The 24914-nt window shown below is 37.0% G+C and overlaps 1 protein-coding gene across 2 annotated transcripts in view; it reads right to left on the bottom strand.

The window, feature by feature from the left end:
* The window catches only part of Fchsd2 (FCH and double SH3 domains 2), a 185586-nt gene that overhangs the window by 78532 nt on the left and 82140 nt on the right, over nt 1–24914 (bottom strand). For both annotated transcript variants that reach the window (XM_034508835.2, XM_034508846.2), the window contains exons 5-8: nt 23090–23234; nt 15485–15618; nt 11203–11257; nt 9482–9610 (exon numbers count right to left, since the gene is read on the bottom strand). In XM_034508835.2, coding sequence (XP_034364726.1) covers nt 9482–9610; nt 11203–11257; nt 15485–15618; nt 23090–23234 — 463 coding nt within the window. The remainder of the gene's footprint in view (nt 1–9481; nt 9611–11202; nt 11258–15484; nt 15619–23089; nt 23235–24914) is intronic.

Below are 24914 nucleotides of genomic sequence, written 5' to 3'. Positions count from 1 at the left end.
GGAAAAAATTCTTTAATATAAAATTATTTTTATTTAATTCAACATGAACATGATCATTGAAAACTGTAGAGCCCACACAAAAGTTACTAAACATATAAACACCATTAGAAAGTCAACAGAAAAAGAAAGAAAAGAAAGAGTACAGGATACAAGATCATATAGCTGACTACATTTGTCAAAAACGGCCGCAGCCAAATTTCTGTTCCATGTGTACTTCACTAGCATCACCAGACTACACTGAAGTAAAATGTATTCCCTTAACACTACTGGATACTGGGCCAAACCTTGTAACTGTTTCAATAAGAGCAATGTATCAGAGAGACTGCATGAACCCTGAGATTCTCATAAAAGGTGATCCAACCCTAATTCATCCCTGGAAACCAACCATAATATTGAGAAACCCTAAGAGACAAAAGGAAGCCGTGAGCAGAGGCTTTACTTGACAGCCATGGAAGTTTTATCCCTAAGCTAAGCAAGGCAGCACCAACCATCAAGTATGTATGAAAGCAAGCCCTCAGGTTCAGCTGTTAGTCTCTGAAGCAAACTAGCTGATATGGGGTGGTGCAGAGATTAGTTCCTTCTTATTTTTTCCTTCTTTTTTTTTCCTTTTTTTTCCCTCTTCCAAGACAGTGTTTCTCTGTGTAGTCCTGGCTGTCCTGGAACTCACTCTGTAGACCAGGCTGGCCTCGAACTCAGAAATCCACCTGCCTCTGCCTCCCAAGTGCTGGGATTAAAGGCGTATGCAACCACTGCCTGGCTTGAGATTAGTTCTACCTATTGGATGGTAACCAAAGTGCAGATATGTCAGCAAAATAGATGGTGCTATTGTTTCAGGCCATTAAACTGCAGTGTTTTGTTACAGTCACAGAGCAGCATAGTACAGATCAATAACCAAAAACATTAATTTTATTTCCATACATTAGCAAAAAAATATTGAAAGAAAAGATTAAAACATAACAGCTGTTGTAACAGTGAATATTATTACTTGGGAATAAATTTAACAAAATATGTGCCAGATTGCCAATGTAGGCAGAATCATGCAACGATTATACAACTGGCTCAAGCACTTGTGAGCATAGATGAGGCTGATGAATGTGATGTTAGAGCAAGAGAAGCCAAAACAAGAAGTCAGAGACACACAACAGGAACTCATAAATGGAATCAAACCTGCTACTGCTGGTTTATTAATGAGGTAGTCTAAGTCCACCTGGACTTCTGACCTATGAAACTATGAAATGATAATGATGGAGTGTAGAAATGTACTACATTCTAATAGGAACCAAATATAATAACAAAAGAAGACAAAAATATTCAATTATTTGTTGTGATTGTGATGGTTATTATGTAGTAATACATAGCTGCTAAAACAAGGCCCCTGTATACTTAAAATAGATTCATTTTTGGTGTGTTACCTGTACATTTAAAAATTGATCTTAAAAAGAACTGATTTCTTTAAGGTTCACTCCTAATGTTTTGCTTTTCTGCCTTGGGTTTGGGGAGCTGGGAATCAAATCCCAGCCTGGAAGCTATACTCCTACACTCCTACCACTCTGCACACTACTCTTAACAGTTTTATGCATTCTCTGCTCTGTGCTCTCATTCAATTCCTAGAGGATATGACCAGAGTACATGTTCTGATTTGCATTTAAAGTGATATTTAAAAAAAAAAATCTGGGGTAGTAACACATCCCTTTAATACATTTAGGAGGCATGGGTAGGCAAAAATTTTTTGAGTTACAGGCCAACAGTCTACATAGCAAGTTCCAGACCAGCCAGGGCTATACAGTCAGATTCTGTTTCAGATAGATAGATAGATAGATAGATAGATAGATAGATAAATAGATAGACAGACAGACAGACAGATCGGTTGATAGATAATAACGATCAAAGATCACACTCTGTTGTCAGAATAGTAAAATAGAGAAGAAGGAGATGTTCTGGAGGAATCATACATTATTCTATTGTACTAGCAGTATTTCATTTTTGAAGCCATTAAAATGCATGTGTATTATTCTTTGAGATCATTCCTAGAGTTAGAATATTACATCATATTTTAAAAATTCTATACCAAAGCTTGCAAACTAAGGCCTGTGTGCCAAATCCAATCCAACATGTATTTCTGGTAATAAATATTTTCGGTACCACTGTAACAGTCATCTGTTTATGATTTGTCAATGGCTATTCCAAAACAAGAAAGCCATTTTATTGTAAAGTCCAACTAAAACTCTAGAATACAAAAAAAGACATAGTGAACTAATAAGTAACTGAATATAATCATGTATGTAGTTGTAGAAAAATGGTCAGCAAGGTTGATGACCGTCCTAATTAGCTTCAGTTGTCAACTTGACACAGCCTAGAGTCATCTAAAGGGGCCTCAATTGAGAGACTGTCTACACTAGGCTAGGCTAGCCTGTATGGGGAGTCAGAGACCAAGGCATTAAGTACTCCTCCCATGGGTTCTACTTTGGGTTTCTGCCCAATTTTCCTCAATAATGACCTGGAAATATAAACCTAATAAACCTTTCCCTCCTTGATTTTGGTTACAGTGTGTTAACACAGCAAGAGAATGGAACCAGAGCAACAAAGACAGATCAGGTGCCAATGGGAAGAAAATTAGAACCAAGCTTTAAACTGAACATTAAGATGATGGACAAGCACTATGTCTATACTATCCAACACAGTAGCCACGTGTGGCTTCTGAGTGCTTGAAATGTGGCTATGGTGACTGATAAGAACATTCACATTTATTTCTTATCAAACAGTCACATACACCTAAGGACTATCATACTGAGGATGTAGTTTTAGAACCTTACAATCCACACTAACAAACCTTGTCACATGAAATCTAAAATGGATTGTTGAAAGAGAATTATGGGGCTGGGGAGTTGCTTCCACTTTGGAAAATTTTCACCAAAGAGAAAGAAACATGTGGAGAAGAATAAGGGCAAGGCTGCAGATTTGAGAATAATAAAAAAAAGTAAGAAACTGGGCCAACTGTTTCATCTTTCAAGAAAGAAGATCTAAGGCAGGAGAGGCAGAGAGCCAGGTTGAGATCTGGAGGGTTTCATGCTAAGTCCTCAGTGAACAAACATGATTTTCATGCTAATTCATGAAGCTAACTAATATAAGTAGGCAACAAAAGTGTAACAGCTAGTTACAGCACAGATATCAGAACTATAACTAAAATAAATGAGAAAGTGTTCTGGGTTTATGGTGAGCAAGAAAAGGGAGTGAACACCAATGCTTTCGCTCTTCATCTGACAAACAATAAGCAGCAAAGCAGCATGCAGCAGGATGTGGTAGTAGAGACCTGTAATCCCAGCTCTTGGGAGGAGGAGTAAATGCAAGACTTCGTTACATAGTGAGTATGAGGCCAGTTTGTACTACATGAGAACTTGTCTCACAAAATAAAATGTTGGGGCTGGAGAGATGGCTCAGTAGTTAAAAGCACTGACTGCTCTTCCAGAGGTCCCAAATTCAATTCCCAGCAACCACATGGTGACTCACAACTATCTGTAATGAGATCCAATGCCCTCTTCTGGTGTGTTTGAAGACCATTTATTTTATTTATAAAAAAATCTTTTTTTTTAAAAGTTGCTTATCTTTTATTCTTTTGCTCAATTACCAACCAGGACACAACTATTTAACTTTTCCTGGAGACCAACATGTTTTAAAAATAAAACCTCAAGATTATTAGATTTGCTGGGCAGTGGTGGCTCACACCTTTAATCCCAGCACTCTGGAGGCAGAAGCAGGCAGATTTCTGAGTTCGAGGCCAGCCTGGTCTACAGAGTGAGTTCCAGGACAGCCAGGACTACACAGAGAAACCCTGTCTAAAAAAACCAAAAAACCAAAAAACCCAAAAAAACCAAAAAAAAAAAAAAAAAAAAAACCCAAAACAAAACAAAAAACACACAAAAAAAACAAAAAAACAAAAAAAAAAACTTTTAAAGTCTTTCACTAGATCAATATCTGTTATACTTTCTACTCTGACCCACTTCCCTCTTCACCCAAACCACAAAGAAAATATTCCTCAAGCTTCTAAAAAGAAAAAAAATGAGCATGTATATTGCATAAAAACATGCTATAAAAAAAGAACATAAAAGGGCAAGCTGTCTTACCTCTCAGCCAGCCGAACTGCTTTCTATGGATGAGATCAGTGATCTAATTTCCAGAGTCTATCAATAGTTTTTTTTTTTTTTTTTTTTTTTTTTTTTGGCTTTATTTAGTTTAATTGAAGTTTAAAAACAACCAAACAACCACCCTATACAATGTTATACAGATCCAGAGTGAGATGTGCAGAAGCTGCTCTAATCAGTACTGGCGTAAGGAATGAAAGGGATTCCCCAAGAACACATTAAATATTTACATATCAACATGACCCTATTGTACAGAGTAATTAAGATGGATGTTTGATAATTTTAGTTGACAATTTGCTCAGGACATTCACAGCATGCTACTGTTTATAACAGTAAAACTATTTATTATAGTAACTTTTACTATTAAGGAGATTCTAAAGCATGGGGGAAAACACAAAAGGTTACTAGACAATAATGCATGCTATGATATCAGAGACTTTGATTTACTTCCTTGCTGTATATTAACCATACCTCACTGAACTTCTTATATCAGATCAATTAAACAAGTGTATCAATATTAAGAAAAATATTATAGAAATTAAAGCCTTAAAAAACCTTTTTTTATTCTTTAGTGAATTTTACATCATGCATACCACAATCCCACTCATCTGCCTATCACCCTTGCAACTTCCACCAAAAAGGAAAAAATAAAAATAGAAGGAAAAAGTCTCTCCATGGAAGCTTTGGTGTGTCATGTGTCACACAGTATATTCTTTTGTCCAAACAGCTTTTTTTGCAAATGATCATTGCAATAAGTCTTTGGTCTGGATTGAGGACTCTGGTTTCTGCTACATTATCAATACTGGATCCTCATCAGAACTCCTCTCGGTTATCCTATTGTTGCCCTGTGTCATGGAAGTGCTGCAGCTTTGGATCTGCAGAACCAACCCTTCATGCACTCCAGCAGTTCATAGATGAGATAGATATTGGAGTGGGCCAATTCAGAGCCCAGGATCTGGGTCTGGGTAGAAGCTGGTTCAGCTTATCCACTCTCCTGCACCTGTGCCACCAGGGCCAGCTCTATTTTGTTCAGGTAAGAGGGGAAGTCAGCTCTTTCATGTGTTCACACAGTTGGCTGGCTCATCTACACCCAGACACCAGGATACTGTGATGCCCAGGTGAGTGTTGGGGAGCAGTTCTCCTACACCAAATGCCACCAGAGCCAGCTCTCCCATGCTGCCCAAATGAGGAGTGGGGCCAGGTCTCCTGAGCATGGTGATAGCGAGGGTTAGGGCCAGCTCAGCATAGTGCTCAAACAACATGACCTTAAGCGGCACCTCAGACCAGGGACATTTGCATTGCCTTTGGTGGTAACATGGGCCTCAGATATCAACACAGTTCCCATCTGCATCAGGATCACATGATCTCCAGTAGTGACATGGGCCCAGATGTCATCATGGCCTCAGATGGCAGCACAGGCCACTCAGATCAGTATGTTTCCTGGCAGCAACACAGGTATCAGACATCCATGTCATCTCAGGTGGCAGCCCAGACCACTGACATCTGCATGGCCTCTGGTGGTAACTCAGACCATGCACATCAACATAGACCCAGACACAGACCTCAGTGGCAGCCTGGGCCAGGATGTCACCATGGCCTCAGGTGGCAGGCACTCAGATCAGTGTTGTCCTATCAACATGGTCTCAGGCAGCAGCCCAGACCACTGACATCCAGACGGCCTTTGGTGGCAACACAGGCTGATATCTATCAGCACAGACTGTGGCTATCATAGGGGCATAGATACACACATGGCAACAGCCTGGCTGGACCTCTCCAATGGCCTCACTCCTTTTATCTGCCTGCTGTTCACCATGACCCATACTCAGTTCCACCCCTCTCCATAGTGCACACGATGCTTGGCTTTGCTTTCTCTTCCATCTTTCCACTGGTACTCCCTATTTCCCATTTCCCCATCACATATCTGCTCACTGTAGTGGTGTCTGCTAATTAAGATCTTAAAAAAAAACATTTTATTTATGTTTATGTATACATGCTCTGTTTGCCCGTACATGTACAAACTGGATGGAGGGGCTTGCAAGTACCAGAAGAGCGCACAGGATACTCTGGAATTGGAGTTGTAAGTAGCTGTGAGACATTGTAGGTAACCAAACCCAGAAGAGAAGCAAGTGCCCTTAACTGTTAAGCCCTTCTTCTAGCCTGAGGATTAAGATCTATAAGGCTGAATGAAAAGTGTCCCATTTGCCTTTCCTTCTTCCACAATTTAGCTCATTAGCTACCACACTATGACTATTGATTACATAAGACTAAGTAAATGCATAAATTTCCTGCTTCTAAGGCACCCATTCACACATGTGTGCTTGTTTAGTTATGATTTTGTAGATTCAGTATGTAGCTAAGGTTGGCCCAGAACTCACTATATATACAAGGATGGCCTCAAACTTGGGATCCTCCTGACTCTGCCTCTCAAGTGCTGGAATTATAGTTATATAATATCATCCCTGCCTTAACACACACACACACACACACACACACACACACACCCCAAAACATACACTCCAGATCCTAACTGGGACCATATAATCATGTTTACAAAAAGAGACATTTCCCCTCCAAAACAGTGCATAAGTACTACTGTGAATTCAGTGACAGAAATTTATTAGGTAGCTAAAAATATGATTAGTTTGAGTTTTCCAATGCAGCAAGTCACAGAATTAGCATGAGGAAGAAAAAGAGGTTTTGTTTGTTTATTATTATTATTATTATTTTTTTTTTTTTTATTGAGACAAGTGGGTTTACCTATATAAGCCAAGCTATCCTAGAACTTGTTATATAGATCAGGCTGGGATTAAAGACATACACTACCACACCTGGCAAAATGAATTTATACATATAGCATTTAGAAAGAACAAAAAAAGAATCCCATCTTCATTTGAAGCAACTTGGTGCCTGAGTAAACAATCTACTTAATGTTGATAAATTCATACGGAGACTTCGAAGTTAAGCTCAAGAATACCTAATCATCAGATGGCTGATCAAGCCAGTTAACTCCTGTTTTGTTTGTGACAGAACAAAGTCCCCCCCTCCCCCAAATAATGTACTTTCCATGGTTCATTAAGATCATGTTTTGTTAAGGACTGAAGTCAGGGTCTTGTGCATGCTAGGTACATGCTTTACCATTGTGCTAACCTGGGATTTTTGTTACTGCGTAAACTAATATAATATCAATTTAAAAAATATATACAGGGGAAGATATATTCAGGTTGAGTGTAAAAATGCCAGATTCAAATAGCTGAACTCCAAAATACTCCAAATTCTGAAGTACTTCTGATCTCAAGCATTTCAGATAAAAAATATTCAATTTGTAGTTATCAGGTCTGATCTAACAGTAGACACATATAGGAGTCACTACTTTTAATTACAACCTATACTAAAGACTTATCCTCAACAAACACATTGTCTGAAATTGCAAATAGTATTCTTTAGAGAAAAGATGTTACAATAGGAGTTTGCAGCTGGCCCTTGTAAGCTTGTAACATTATGTAACACCCAGTAGGACCTAAAACAGCTGAAAGTCTGGCTCCCATGCGTTTGGGGGGTAAGCAGAATTCTCATCAGGCTGCTCTCATTATAACTTGCATTCTGATCACCAACAATCACAAGAAGATAGTTGGGATAGAAAGGGATTTCAGAGCAATAAACAAACAAGAAAAAATTTGCAGTATGTTATTTTTTAGTTCAGTTACTTCCTCCATTTGTTTTTCCCTGAAGGTCCCAGGAAATGCCTTGCCTCTACTTTCAAGCAATGAACTTGCTGTTTCTAAACAGAGTTGGTCTCTTGCCCAGAGCGAGAGGAAAAATGCCTGTGCCAGCTACAGCCCCACTTTTCAGCTACAGCCCCACTTTTAATTGCTGATCTCTTAGCAAACAATTTAAGCAATAACAAGCAGGGTTTGCTGCACAGTCATAAGAATCCTTCAACTGAGGCCAGATGGTGGTGGCACACACCTTTAATTCTAGCACTCAGGAGGTAGAAGCAGGAAGATCTCTGAGAACTAGGCCAGACTGGTCTACAGAGTGAGTTCCAGAACAACCAGGACTACACAGAAAAACCCTGTCTCTAAACAAAGCAAAATATAAACAAACAAACAAACAAACAACATCATTAGAATTATACATCTGAAAAGGTTATGTTTAAAATACAAAAGAAAAATAATTTAATATTTGGGTTCCTGAGGTAAGAAAAGAAGAAAATGAAATGTAACTCAAAGTGGGCATTAGCTTAAATGCTTTTCTCCTCTTCTGTTCCCTTTCCTTTACAGTAAAAGAGAAAAATATAGGTAGCACAGCTGGAGAACAACCGAAATGGGTTTGGGACACAAGTGTAGTCCCCAACAAGCTACATTTCATAGGAATACTCAAGAGTAGAAACATCTTCATATAACTACTAGATATTTTTTTGTTTGTCCAATAGATACCTCAAATCACATATTAATAAATAATTTTAAGATAACATTATTAAACTTTAAATCTAAATAAAAATAATAGAAAACATAGTTGATAGTTAAAATTATGATTAATAAAGAATTCTGCTTGCTGGGCATGGTGGTGCACGCCTTTAATCACAACACTTGGGAAGCAAAGGGAGGTGGCTCTATGAGTCCAAGGACAGCCTGGTCTACACAGTAAGTTTCAGGACAGCCTGGGCTATGCAGCAAGACCCTGCCTCAAAAAAACAAACCAAAAACCAAAAAGAAAGAAACTCAGTTTATTTAACACATAGACTATAAAAATATATCTTCTCATAAAACAATTATTTATAAAAGTATATTTTTATAAAATTTATTTTTTATAAAAATATTTTCAGAAAATAAGAATGCAATCAATCAAACAAAAACCTCAGCCTTTTTCTGGTGGCTCAGAAAAACTCAGAAGTTCTACATACACACAAAGCTTCAGCATTTTGATTTCACTGACTCTTATCTTAAGAAATCGTTCAAAAGCATTCCCCAAACCAAGAGTTATTACCGCATATCTTATATACCCATCTTCTACCTTGTGAATCGATAATTGCTAAATATAATACAATTATTTACTGTGATCTGGGTTTAAACATTTTCTTTTTCTTTCTTTCTGTGGTGTTGTGGATCAACCTTAGGCCTTACACATACAATAGGTAACTGCTAAGCTTTAATGCCAGTACTAAACATTTTCTTACACTAAAAATCAGTTCAAGGTTACTAAATCAACCAAATAATAGCAAGTACATTCCAATAAAATAAAAAATAACCACAATACTAGAACTCAATTTCTCATGCTTAATACCCAGTTCACAAGCTTTGTTCTTAATGAAGCAAAATATCCACAAATATTAACTGCATTACCTTCATAATGTTAACTAAATCTGTTTGATAGTAGCGGTCCTGATGTGCATTTGCTGCTGCTAATGTAAGAAGATAATCATTCCTTGCGTGGGTAGCTTTGGTATTACATTCAGATCGCCGGGCTTTTAACTACAACACAATAAACAAAAACAAAATATTAATGCAACTGACATTACACTGCAAAGCATGTGATGACTACTATTCTTAGGATGGTGGGACATGTTTGTAAACACAGCACTTGGCAGGCTGAGGCAGAAAGATCTTAAGTTTGAGACTAGAATGAACCACATAAACAAGACCTTGACAAGAATGAATGAGGTGGGGAGTACTGGTAATGAATGTCGTCTCACCAAAAGAACCAAGTAGAAGAAAAATCTTATGAATATAAAAAGTATTCATTATTACTAAAAAAATGAAACATAACTATATAAGAGTATTTTTAATCATTTTTGTAATTTTTAAAAATTTCCATACATAAGCATGGGATGGGATCTGTATTATTCCTGCATGCCCCTCCCCACCATGTCCCCTCCCAAATTACATGTGTGTGTGTGTATGTATACACACACATACATATGTACATGTATGCATGTTATATGTATATATGTGTAAAACATACACACATACACATACCACACATGTATATATAATCAAGTAAATACATCTAGATTTACTTGTAAGTTACTGGTTAAACACTTGAGATTGGACAACCTACATGAAAGCTTAACCCTAGAAGAAATGGATTCTCCCTCTCTTAGAAGCATTAAAGACCCGTAGCTAGCTCTTTATCTAAGGGTGAGACCAAGTGAAATTTTCTTTGTCTCTGTTGACATGTCAACTGTGCTGTCATTATGTGCTGGTCTTGTTCTGGCAATCATACAGTTGAAAACTCAGGGGTACATATTCCCAGTCACATCTAGGGAACACTATATAACAGTTAAAGTATATTAATTGTATTTAAGATATTTCTGAAACTTTCTATAGAAACTCAAAATATTTTGCTCATTTTATTCAGGTGTGAAAATAAAGGGTTTGAAATTAAATATATTGCCTTCCAAAACATTGGTAAATCTAGTTAGAAAACAGTTTATTTAAATTAACTTTTTAGTAACACTGATTTATTTATTGGGAAGAGGGTTGGCATGAGCACTTGCCATGCATGCTTGTTAAAGGAGAACACACAGGAAGTAGGTTTTTTTCTTTCCATTATGTAGAATCTGGGACTTGAACTCAGGTCATAAGGCCTGGCTGAAGGTGCTTTTACCTGCTGAGCCAACTCACTCTCCAAAAACTGTGCCCAAAATACCTGCCTTCTGTTGGGGAGCTTCACAGGAAAGCCAACTCTCCAGTATGATTAACAGACATTCTACAATTCAAAGGCCCATATCTGGCTAAGAGTTATGTGTGAGAGAAATAGATTTTGAACAAGCACTTCCTAAAATTCCTGCACTGTATCTCTGAACTAAGAAATAAAGATAAGGATATATAAAAACAAGTAAAGATAAGAAACCTATCCTTAAAACAGTCTTGAAAAGCAAGGTGTGCCCGAAGTGTCAACAGCTATGTGGAAAATCCACATACTGGGATAAAAGCTCTTGCTTGGGTTATTGACATTAAAGTGGTTTTCCAACTTAGCAGTAACCCACCTTTATCCTTGATAGAGTCAACTGAGTATAAGCCCATAGGCTTCTTACTTGCAATATACACTGTTCAAAACTTACCTTCACACTTGCTTTCTGTAAACTGATTCTTGATTGAAAAAGACTAAGTTTAGACCTATAATAAAAATACAAAAGCATGTTTAAAAAGATTGTAGACTATACAGTGAAATTATCTTCTATCATAATTACTTAATTTTAAATGATCCTTTCAAGACACTGTTCTAAAACTAAGTTAAAACTGAAAAACCAAGAGTGATGCTTATTGTCTTTATCTGTATTTATCAAGCTGGAACAATATTAGAATGCAATCCACAGGCTCTGGAGACCACAACCCCTGCAATAAGTTATTCATGTTTGTTGACCAACCTGTGTTCCCCTCAACTTGTAAAGGTATTCTGTAGTTACTAAGAAGGCCCCTGAACTCTGTCCTGATTCTGATTGTTCTATTTAGTCATTTTCCACTCAGTATTGGTACACTAATTTTGTGAAAGGAACCATATGTGACCATAAGTAGTAAAAAATGTGTTGTTTTTTAATATATATTTTAAGACTAGAGATAACAGCACAGAGAAAAGTCAACAGGCAAATGCTAAGTGAACTGGAAGACTCTGTGACCAGTGATTTTTCTCAAGCTGCAAGGTTTGTCTTGACTGCAGTGTCATGGTGATTGCCATGGGAGAATTCAACACATGTGCTGGCAGCTACGTCTTAATATTAAGTACAGCCTCAGACCACTTGGGATTAGAAACAAAGCAGTCAGTCTCTGAAGAGTAGCAAAAGCGGACTCTTATTTCTAACAAAAGAGAAGACAACCAGAGACAAACATGCATTATCCCTAACTGTTCTTTACTGTTTAAAATAAGATAGGTGTGGTTTTCCTGCAGGTGATTTAAGTTTGTGGCTAGACCACTTGCCTAGTAGTACAAAAGCTCTAGGCTCAATCAAACAGCATCAAACAAACAAACAAACAAACAAACAAAACTAAAGATATTCCAGACTCTAATGAAAGAAGAAAAAAAATATTCCAGACTCTAGTTATTTCCTACCTTGTTATATTTATATTTCATGGGGGGTTTGTTTTTTATTAATCAGATTTCCATTAATTTTAATTCAGAAGCAAAAGCCAAAGAATTTAAGATAAGAAAGTATCTATTTAGGATAGGTAAGAAGAGTCTGTTTAAAGTATTCTCAGTTCTCTGTTTTCTGTAGTCATTATCCAAACAGACTGTAATGCACCTAAACTTTCCAATTCAAGGTTTTCAGTTCTTGGCTTCTGGTTTATTTGCTAATCTGCACATATTCCTTGAATAGTACTGAAAATACTAGTGACAAAATAAGACAGTTCATGGCAGGATACTATTCAGATGACTCAGTAGGAAAAAGTGCTTGCTGCTATGTCTGATACTCAATCCCCAGAACCCATATAGTAAATAGAGAGAACAGACTCCTGTGAGTTGTACTCTGACCTCCACATGCACAGTGTGGCATGCCTGTGTCCAAACACATGTACACACACATGCCTACACACAAAAATAATTGAATACAAATATGTAATTTTTAAAAGCATTGTCTAGGGCTGCAGCAATGGCATAGTTGGTTAAATAGTTTCCATACAGTATGAGGATTTGAGTTCAAATGTCAATCCTGGGGAAGCAAAGACAGGAGGATCTCTAGGTTTTGCTGACCAGACAGCCTAGCTGAAATCAGTGAGATTCAAATTCAGTGAAAGGCTCTGTCTGAAAAATAAGGTAGAGAGCAAGTAAGGAAGACACCTGATACCTACTTCTGGTCTCCACACAGACATATACACATATGCATGGGCACTTGCATACACATGTATAAGTGCATATAAAGAAAAGACAGTACCTATCCTTAAAGATAGGTATTACAAAGAGGTAGACAGGATTTTTACAAATTATACACTATATAAAAAAATTATGCTGTTTAATACTCTTTACCATCTATCTTTCAAATGTTCACATTCTTTAGTTTTCCAAACTCAACTTCACACCTAATCACATATATAACTGCATCCTTATAATTGCCATCTGATGAGCAAATGACCCTCAAAGGAAGATCATCAAATAAGTCCATGAAGCCTACTATGACTGAGTAGATTTTCCCAATTTAAAACTTTCAGGTCGGGGCTAGAGAGATGGCTCAACAGTCAAGAGCATTTGTACTTGAAGAGAACCTGGATTCAGTTCCCATTACCCACATGACATCTGACAACTATTTGTAACTCTCTGAGAGTTTCTCTTACATCCTTACCTACACACAAAGTGATAATAATAGTAAATTGAATAAAAACCCTTTCAGCTCTCAGTGAGAAGACAAACTCAGTGAAGTACATGAAATAACTATACTCAAAAAATTTAAATGATAAAAGGAAAAATAGAATTAGGTAAACATTAAGTGTTTCCCTGTAACATGTATGAACATGTATCTACCATTATTTTGGGCTAAATTAAATTTTAGGAATTCACCAACGTTTACAAAACGTTTATGAAGCTGTTTAAATTTCTTGTAGATAAAGTACTGGAGTGAAACAAACTTCAGGACATGACAGGTAGGGCAACTACATGCATGAACTCAGAGAAACTGTGGTTGGCTGCAGAAGACCTACATGAAAGCAAGCCAAAATTCTAGTGGGGGGGGGAGAAGAGGCTCAAGAGCCTCAACATCTAGATGATGAGCTTTTTCTTTATGAGTGTGGTTCCTGACAGGTTGACAGTACTCCAGTGAATACCCAATAACTATACATGGGTTCAGTGGATTATCAACAGCAGCACAAAGGACATGAAGTTGTGGAGAGATGGGAGGTTGACATGGATGTGGGAAGAGTTAGGAGGAAAGGAGGGAATGAATAGAATCAAAATACACTGTAATGTGTATAAAATTCTTAAAAAATTAATAAAGATATTACGGTAAGAATGTCTTGCATATAAAAAATCCTAGGTACCATTCCCTGTGCCAAGATGTACGGGAAGAATGGAAGGCTATTTTGCTTTCATGCCAAGGAATTCAGAGTCCTAGATTTTGTACAGGTCAGCACAGTGAACATGAGTCTTTGCTCTCCTGCTCACAGAACTCTTCAGGATTCAGCTCTGTAACACAGGTGGTACTAGAACAGGTGGGCTTTTCTCACCAGTGTAAGGAATATCAAATATTATAAAACTTGTATTTAGAACAAGGAATTAAAATCCTTTTCTCTCTCTCACCTTGTAAGACTTTATGCAAATATTTTAATTCTCCCCACCCAGTAAAATTTCTGTTTACACACAGGCCTACTGCTCTATTCTAAGTATCTGAAGGCCTAGTAGTCTTTTCTCTTTGGAGCAGGGACTCCTCTCTACTTCCTTCATTTCCTGTGCACCAGTTCTTTTCAGACTAACCACCTGAACATGATCACAAGGCTGGACCCCAGCCACTGGGAAAAAGACACAGCCACCACCGAGTTAGACTAAAAACCAAACGCACTACTTGTCTTGATGTGTTTGCTCTTCCACACACAGATGCTGTCAAGTTGTCACTGGAAAAATCTGTTTCATGTGATTTACATCTCCTATAACTAATTGTAGTAAATTCTTTTCCTTGTCAAAATAAAGAACAAAATACATATTTCTTAAAGTAAAATCAACCAGCTGCTAAAACATAGATGTATGTATATATCTATACTAAATTTCACGTTAAAAAAAAAACAACCAGTACTTTCAGAAAAGTTTTTTACATAAATCTGGTCCTTGCTTATTTATGTATCCATAATCCTTCAATAACATATGAGACTCCTACGTAGAGGTTTCAACAATTAGAGCCAAAATGATCAATATGGGCCTCTTAAGCCCTGATTTTCAGACAGCATAGCAACTTTAAGCTGTCAATAGCTCTCAAGTCTGTAAATCCAATGTTTATTTCTTGTTTCCTTTTCAAAACTCAATTTAATTATCAAATATCCCTACTCTGCCACATTAAAATAGATGAAACCAGACAAAAGAGGAAAAAAATGTGATCAGCAGCACAAAATAGATGGCGATCAAAAAAATGCAGTACAACCTAAGAACAAATCTAGACTTTCCATTAAGAGAGAACAAAGCAGCACTGGGCATTGGTAGCGTACGCCTTTAATCCCAGCACTTGGTAGGCAGAGGCAGAGGCAGGCAGATTTCTGAGTTCGAGGCCAGCCTGGTCTACAGAGTGAGTTCCAGGACAGTCAGGGCTATACAGAGAAACCCTGTCTTGAGAGAGAGAGAGAGAGAGAGAGAGAGAGAGAGAGAGAGAACAAAGCATTAACAAAGATAACATTAATTCACACAGCCATTCTTAGAAATGCTAAAATACCTACTTTGCTTCGATGTCAGCTTTCTCTCTTACTGCATGAGCCATCTGTTCAGTCTCAAAGTACTTCTTTTTGCCTTTCACTAAATCTTTCACAGTTTCTTGTAATTCTGTTTGGATCTTTGTCAACTGATCAACACACTGTAAAATACAAAAAATGCAATTATTAAAATTTTAGTTCTTAGGCTTACAGAAAATGAGTTCATCCTTAGGACTACTGTGCAATATGCCTTCAGGATCGAAAATCAGGAGAAAAATCAGCAGTTTGTTGTCCTTCAGTTGCAAATTAAAATCTGGTGAACAGCTGGTACTTCCATTTCAAGTTCTGTACCAACAGTGTTACAGTTTGCCTACCCATCATTCTTTGGAAATAACCCCAATGCTGTTGCTGACATTAAGGAAAGGCTAGGAAGAGCAACTATGAAAAGACGCATGCTATTGCAAATAAATATCTTGACAATAAAAACAAAAGAACCAATCAATTTTGTATTTCTTCATAATTTTAATATACAGTCTGTTTTAAGTATTAAGAAGATTGAAGGGGTAAGATAACTAGAAAGTCTACTATGAGGGCAGCAGAGATGCTGTATACTTTTTTTGTACAGGATCCCCACTTTGTTTCCAGCACCTGAACTGCACACTGTGACTCCAGCTACCACCTGCTTCTTTATGTCTGCGTGGTGCTAGAGGAGTCCAAACTGAAGGCCTTGTAAACTATTCACATACTTTACCACGGAGCTACTTTTACAACTATTTCAAGGATGGTAAGTATATCCTACTATAAAGAAAAAAGATATGGGTAGGTAAAAAGAATAGCAAAACTCTTTAGGTTACTATTATTCTTGTTTTGATTTATAAGCAAATGTCAGCATGCAATAAAAAATAACCAAGTGTAGTGGTGCATGTCCTTCATCCCAGCACTTAAGAGGCAGAAACAGGTAGATCTCTTGTGAGTTTGAGGTAAGCCTGGTCTACAAAGTGAGTTCCAGGACAGTCAAAGCTATATAGAGAAGCCCTGTCGTGAAAACAAACAAACAAAAAATAAAAACAACAACAAAAAAAGATCTGGGTGGGATGTGGTGGCACATGCCTATAATCCCAGCAGAAAGAATAAGGGTCAAGAGTTCAAATTCAGCTTTAGCTACATTCTGAGTTTCAGGTGAGCCTGGACTGTCTCAACAAAACAGCAGCAACAACAGTAACAAAAAGAGGGTACAGTTTTGTTGTCAAGATAATATCTTTTTTGTTTTTCTCTTTTTTTCTTTTTTTTTATTGGATATTTTATTTACATTTCAGATGTTATCCTCTTATCCCATTTCCCGCCAACCCCCTACCCAGGAATCCCCTATCCCATCCCCCTCCTCCTGCTTCTATCAGGATGTGCCCTCACCTATCCCCCAACTCCCACCTCCAAACCCTCAAATTCTCCCATACTCGGCATCTAGCCTTCATGGGACCAAGGATCTCTTCTCCCACCTATGCCTGACAAGGCCATCCTCCCCTTATACATATACAGCTGGAGTCATAGGTCCATCCCTATGTGCTCCCAGCCTGGTGGTTTAGACCCTGGGGGAGGTCTGGTTGGTTGGTATTGTTGTTCTCCTCATGGGGCCACAAACCCTTTCAGCCCCTTCAGTCTTCTGTCTAACTCCTCCATTGGGAATCCCTTGATCAGTTCAATGATTAGTTGTGAGCATCCACCTCTGAATATGTCAGACTCTTGCAGACCTCTAAGGAGACAGCTATATCAGGGTCCTGTCAGCATGCACTTCCTGACATCCACATCAGCGTCTACCTTTGGTGACTGCACATGGGATGGATACCCAGGTAGAATGGTCTCCAGATGGCCCCTCCTTCAGTTTCTGTCCCATACTTTGACTCCATATTTGCTCCCTTGAGTATTGTTACTCCTTCTAAGAAGGACTGAAGCATCCACATTTGGTCTTCCTCTTCATGAGCTTCATGTGGTCTGTGAGTTGAATCTTGGTTGTTTCAAGATTCTGGGCTAATATCCAATTATCAGTAAATACCATGTGTGTTCTTTTGTGATTGGGTGACCTCACTCAGGATGGTATTTTCTAGTTCCATCCATTTACCTAAGAATTTCTTGAATTCATTGTTTTTAATAGCTGAGTAGTACTCCATTGTGCAAATGTATCACATTTTTTGTATCCATTCCTCTGTTGAAAGACATCTGGGTTCTTTCCAGCTTCTGGCTATTATAAATAAGGCTGCTATGGACGTAGTGGAGCATATGTCCTTGTTATATGTTGGAGCATCTTCTGGGTATATGCCCAGGAGTGGTATAGCTGGGTCCTCAGGTAATGCTATGTTCAATTTTCTGAGGAACTGCCAGACTGATTTCCAGAGTGGTTGTACCAGCTTGCAATCCCACTAACAATGGAGGAGTGTTCCTCTTTCTCCACATCCTTGCCAGCATCTACTATCACCTGAGTTTTTGATCTTAGCCATTCTGACTACTGTGTATCCCTATCTATCTTAGAACTCATGCTTTAGACCAGGCTGTCCTTAAACTCAAGAGAGCCGTCTGCCTCTGCATCCTGCCTGGCTATAATTTCTGTATATACCTTATTATTATGCATATATCTGTATATATATTTCTGTATATGTATGTGTGTGTATATATATTTTTTTCACAGAAACTTAATAATTGCAGTTATATCTTGTTTATCACTATTATTTTTTAAACCAGACAAAACAGAGAAGAATTTAATAAGAACATAAACTTAAGTTTTTTATTAGATCTATTCATTTTATTTTATGCATGTCTACATATATGTGCACCTTGTACACTGAACAAATTCTCCAGACCTCAGAATATGAACTTTAAAATGCCATAGATAAGCTGGGGCATACTGCATGCCTGTAATCTCTACAAGTGGAGGATGAGACAGACAAATGCCACAAAATCAAGGCCAGCTTGGTCAATACTAAGTTCCAAGCCAGCTAGAGGTATACAGTGAGATGTTGTCTCAAACCAAAAAATAAACAAATTTTAACATGTTGCAGAAAAAGCATTTTGATTAAAATGTAGTTCTGATAGTGAGAAAATAACTTGGGTCAGTTAACCTTCCCACAGTCAGGTATGTATGTAACTTGGCAGAGTGCTTACAGACCATGGGACTAGGAGAACTGGGAGAAAAGATGCATACCCAGATGAGCTTTCCACCTGCTTTTTCTCTCCATTTAGAGTACTTACTGAGTCATGGCACAAAGACTCTAAGTAGGGGTAGTGAGGTAGCTCAGTGGGTAAGCCAAGCTTATAACCCGAGTTTGATTCCCAAGACACACATGACAGAAGGAGAGAATGTACTTTTGTATGTGGGGACACACACACCCACACACACATTGTATTTCACACATCATATGTAGTTCATATTTTTTAAAAGGGTATAAACACAAATTGGTATTAATCTTCTACTCTGCAGAGAAAGCTTGCTTAAAGAGCAGAATCTAATAAAGCAAAGACCTAGAAAGAAAGGTACTGTGGAGGAATAAGCAAGTCCAAACAAATGCAATTTCCCTATGGGTCATTAGTTGACTTCTGAAACACCAAGAAATCTAGTGAAGAGTAGCTGAGGACCAAATGTTCAGTGAGACGATAGGGTCACAGAGCAGCCACATGCTCTGAAAGGACATAGGGTACAATTCAAATTTTGCCAGCAGAGAAAGGCAGAAAGCATCCACAGGAATTAATGAAACAAACCAAGCCTGAAAAAGTCCCAACCCAGAGCCCAATGGGACAAGGAATAGAATTTTGTCTGCCTGTCAAACTCCATTCTCTTTGGTGGAGACATCCCAGAGCCTCCAAAGTTTTATCCATAATACCCAGTATACAGTAGGCCCAAATTACTGAGCTTGACTCCTGGGACTCACATGATGAAAACCAAGAAGAGATGTTCAATAATAAAAAGTGACCAGAATGTTCACATAGTCAAATTATGAGTAACATATTTAATAAAATAAAACAAAATTGGATATGGCTTAATAGTAGATAGATTTCCTAGCACACACAATGCCCTGTGTTCAATCTGTAATACTGCAAAAGGGGAAAGATATATATTTTTTCATATATATATTTAAATATATATTTTTCATATATATAAATATATATTTTCATATGTATGTATGTATGTATGTATGTATGTATGAATGAAAAAAAGAAAGAAAATTGCACCTGAAATATGGGATCCATTTTTTAAGTGAGCCCAAAATTCTAGAACTGAAAAACTATTATTAAGATTTATTTAAATACCAACAAAAAGATACTATAGTATGGAAATCAAATCTGGTAGGTTTACTAAGCCTTTTGGGAAAGAAGAAAAATCTAAGTGTGCCTACCTATAACCTAGTGAGAGAAGAACTGCTAAAACATAAAGTAAGAGACCATTGATACAGCTTTTCCCTGAGAGGTTCTACCATAACCTGACCAACACAGATGCAGATACTCACAGCCAACTGTCAGACTGAGCCTGGGGGCCCTAATGGAAGAGCTAGGGGAAAGACTAAAGGAGCTGAAGGGGATTACAACCCCACAAGAAGAACAATATCAACTAACTAGACTACTCAGAGCTCCCAGGGACTAAACTACCAATCAAAGAGGGAGCCAGGACTCCAGATACATATGTAGCAGAAGATGGCCTTATCTGACATCAATAGGAGAGGAGGCCCTTAGTCCTGTGGAAGTTTAATGCCCCTGCGGAGGGGGATGTGGCAGGACTGGGTGAGTGGGTGGAGGAGCACCCTCATAGAGGAAAAAGGGGAAGTGGGGATGGAATGGGGAAGTTGGTGGAAGGGTAACCAGAAAGGGGGATATCATTTGAAATGCAAATGAATAAAACAATTGATGATGATGATGATAATAAAGAGGTAATAATAATAATAACAACAACAACATAATTTAAAAGGTCATTGAGCCAGCAAGTTGGCTCATCAGGTAAAAATGCTTGCTGCAAAGGCTTGAGTAGCTCAGTCAGATGCCCAAATCACACTGTGAAGAGGGAACAAACTCCTGAAAGTTGTCCTCTGACCTCTGTATGTGCACACTTGCATTTACCCTTGCACATCATACACTCTAATAACACTGTTATTAAATAATATTTTTAAAAGGAAGGCATTGGTAAAAGTAGAGCTGATGATTTTTTTAAACGTGAATTCTACATATAAGCATCTGAAAACCAAGATCTGTCTGTACTTGAAATGCTACAGACTTTAGACATATAAACTGACATTCTCTTCTGTGTTTAAGGCAGTTTAAAGGAGATATTAGTTATTATCAATCTCAAAGTTTTGAGAAGTACGCCAATAAGTACATAGTGGTCATTAATTTTCTAGATGGGACATAAACATATATCAACTATAATACAAAACAAGGTAATTCACAGGACAGGGATTTGTCAAATCTCATCAAATATTCCTTGCCCAGGAATGTTGTTTAGATTCAGGTCTGAGACTATTCCAATAATGGAAGAGAAAATAACAAAAGTAATTATATTCTTTTAAAACATTATACTATTGAGAAAAGATGGAACTTGTTGGTAACTGAGTTAGACTTGGCTAATATATGGGCAACCGAAAATGCAGTATTTTCTCATTTAGGACATTAGAATAAATTCTCTGCTTTTGCCTTCAAGTCCTCCTTCTATAGAATCACATACCTTCCTTCCCCCAACCCCTAATCACATACAAACACATACACCACATTTTCCTCTAATTAGAATAATTGGTAGTAGTAATAGACTTTGTTCACCATGTGTCCTTTAAAATTAATCATCTATGGCAAAGACAAGCCACAGACATTCTTACAAAAATGTATTTAATTGTAGCCAAATAATATTAGATGAGTGTTTTAGAAAAATTAAAACTTTATATGGACACATAAATATTTAATATTGACCATGAACTACTGAAATCATTTTTGGCATACAGAATATGAGGTTTTTTAAAATTTCTGAAAATTTAAATAAAATTGAGATCAAACACTATGATTCCTGAAATGCTATCTCCTTAAGTAATTACTTATTTTTGATGTAGTTAATGTTATCAAATATTATGGTAACTTAATTTACAAAAAAAGGACACACTTTAAACATCTAATTTCTCCCCCTAGAATCAAATACAGTTTTACTTCAGACAAGCAATTAAACTAACCAGAATGATAAATGTGAGAGGCTTCCATATCTCATGGAAAGTGGACCTAAGTTGCTACAGTGTATCAAGGACTTGGGCTTTGTGGGAATGCAAGCTGGGCTACATCTGTATTTCCAGATGTTAGTTACATGACTTCAGGGCTTTTATTCCCATTAATCTTAGTTTCTCATTATTAATACAGAGATTAAAATAATATAACTGCCCTCAACAGATAACATTTACAAACCAAGGTAAGAGCAACAAAGCACCACTCTGACACATAGTAGTTATATATTAAACACTTCATTTAACAGAAAACTTTCATAAAAATTGCATTCAACAATGACTTTTCTTATCAATTTTTAATGGAATCAAAGAAACAAGTTTTTAAAAATTATTTAATTATGCATATATAATCTTTTTTGGGAGAAAAGTATTTTTCATATTTGATAGGTCTGTCTTCAAATAGCTTTGTAGCCTAGGCAGGCCTCAAATTTGCAATGTTCCTGCTTCTTGAATAGCAGGTATGTATCACATATCCAGCTATTCTTAAACTAATCACTGATCTTTTTTAGAGGCAACATGTGAGACAGAATCTTAATAAGTAGCTTCGGCTGGCCTGGAACTCATTATGTATACCAGGCTGGTCTCAAACTCATAAAGATCTATGAACCAATGTATCCCAAGTACTGTATTTAAAGGTGTGTACCACCATTCCTGATATACTACGCTTTAAAAAATTCGACTTACTAGTATATTTGGCAAAATTTGTTAATTTCTTTCTTTTAAGTTTCCTAAAATGGCCCAACTTGAAATTAAGACTGATAATGAAAACTTTTTCAAGACTTACTGGGATAAGAATGTAAATACTTTAACACACATCAAACCAATATTGTAAAACTATATATCTATATTTACTTGAGCTATTTAAATGTTCTTACTCTATAGGCCTATCTGGCCTAGAACTTGCTATGTAGACCCGGTTAGTCTTGAACTCACAATGATCTGTTTTGTCTCTTTCCAAAGTGATGGAATTGAAAGTGTGTACCACCAACCCTGGCATAAGTGGTGCTTGGCATAAATGTTAGTCCTAGGAAGTATTTATTGAACATTCCCAATTTCTACAAATTTACATTATACTCAACTTTATCAGCTAACAAAACATTTCATTAAAAAGCACATGGAGCTGGGCAGTGGTGGCAAACACCTTTAGTCCCAGCACTCAGTAAGCAGAGGCAAGTGGATTTCCAGAATGGCCAGGGCTAAGCAGAGAAACCTTGTCTGGAAAAAAAACCAAAATAAAACAAAAAACACACATGTTGAAAAATCCTGTAAATGCTACCCAGGAACATTTGTGAATATGTTTTTTAAAAGTCCTAAGTTTTAAATGCAATTTAATATAATCTTACTGATTATAAATATTAAAACACATGTAAGAGAAGAAAGAAAATAAAAACAATACCCGTTTTAGTTGCTGTTCTTTTAAGCTTCTTACTGTTCTTGCAGGTTCAGAAATGAAGTTTTTATAGTTTTCACATATATTGATCCGAGACTGGGCTACCTGCATTGTTCCCTCGAGAAAAGATTTCCAAACAGGATACATACTCCTAAATTCAAAGAGGGATAGACAAGTATTAGGCAGGGAAGAGTAAGGGATTTTAGTTGTCTGTTATTAATAATGGAATAGAAGGTACATCAACATTATAGTTTGAGACAAAATGAAACTATGAAATGAGTGAGTGATGTGGATTTTCAATGTTATGAACAAATGGTATTCCTTCATTATGATAATTTCCTCTTTTACAGGTAAATAAGGCTCAGACTTAGAGAATAACTAGGTCACTCAAGGATGTGACAGCATTGAAATGAAGCTGAAGACTAGACACCTGTAAAACACATTCTCCTTCAACTACACTACCTTATGTAAGCCTATTAAGCTGGCAAAATTGTATCAAGAACAAAACCACTATGTGCCTGAGACACCTATTTTGTCTCAGAAAGAAACCAGTGGTGGTGCTCTACATCTGTTTCTGCTGTAACATGCCTAGCCAGCATCATACTATGCTCTGGAGTTGCTCCAAGCAAACCTCACACCTTGCCTGATGCTGTGCTGAGAACCTCTTGGCAAAGCCAAACAATTAGTCATCTCTTACTTTTTCTAGTCAACTTCCTTTTCAAAACATTTTTTTCCTAACTTACCAAAAGCTTTAGTTAGTTCTTGAATTTTCTTCCATTATAAGCATATTTTATAACTTATAAGAATAAATGGCACTTCATTTTTAAATGACATACACTAAAACTGGTATTTAATTTTATTTTCCGAATTTCTCTCATATTTAAAATACTTTTTCTATGACAATGACAGGATTATATAGTATATAAAATATAAACAGATGATAGTATTGAGATAGTAAAAGAAAAACCCAAGATAGTTTGAGGTCAGCCTAGTCTAGACAAGTTCCTGGTCACCTACAGCCACATAAGAGATTGTCTCAAAAAGCTAGCTAATCTAAAACAAACCAAAAAACAAAAAACTTGATAAACTATGATCTTCAACCAGTGAGTTTTAGGTATTATTCCATATAGTATACTCACCTGGTTTAGATATAAGCATATATTTAGGTAGAAATACACTACTTGCTTCTTTGTAAGATTCACTGTATTGCATAAGCATAAAATCATGGGTGGATTTAATACAGTAAAACTGGTATCTTCCATGGCCTGACAATTGATAGGACTGAAACTATCATGCAGTCAAATAACAGATATTGTTCCTCAGCACTGAGAAAAAAAAAAAAAAAAAACTTTAGGGTTTCTCTGTATACCTCTGGCTGTCCTAGAACTTTCTGGAGACGAGGCTGGCCTTAAACTCAGAGATCCACCGGTCATTGCCTCCCAAGTGCTGGGACTAAAGGTGTGCACCACCAGCTAAAAACAAGCACTTTTATAAAACTGCTTAATTATAGAAAAATTAATTTCCCTATAAAGTGAAAACTCCATAGCAGGGTGATGTGCTTGTGGACAACTATGTTGCAAAAGAGAATAGTGTGTATTAGATTTTTAAAAAAGGAATTAATGAATATATACACATGTCATATGAAATACACAATAAAAACAAGTCTTTTCACTAAAAAACATGCTTTGAAATTACTAGATTTCTAGCAGCAAACATATCCTAAACAATGAGGTCTCTATTATGAAAGGCATAGAATTCAGATACTAGCCAGACACTTTGGCTTAAGTTTTAAATCTGTTTGTTTGTTTGATAATTTGAGACAGGGTCTCAT

Source organism: Arvicanthis niloticus, chromosome 1, assembly GCF_011762505.2.
Source record: "Arvicanthis niloticus isolate mArvNil1 chromosome 1, mArvNil1.pat.X, whole genome shotgun sequence".
NCBI lineage: Eukaryota > Metazoa > Chordata > Mammalia > Rodentia > Muridae > Arvicanthis > Arvicanthis niloticus.
This window is presented reverse-complemented; position numbering and strand designations above follow the sequence as displayed.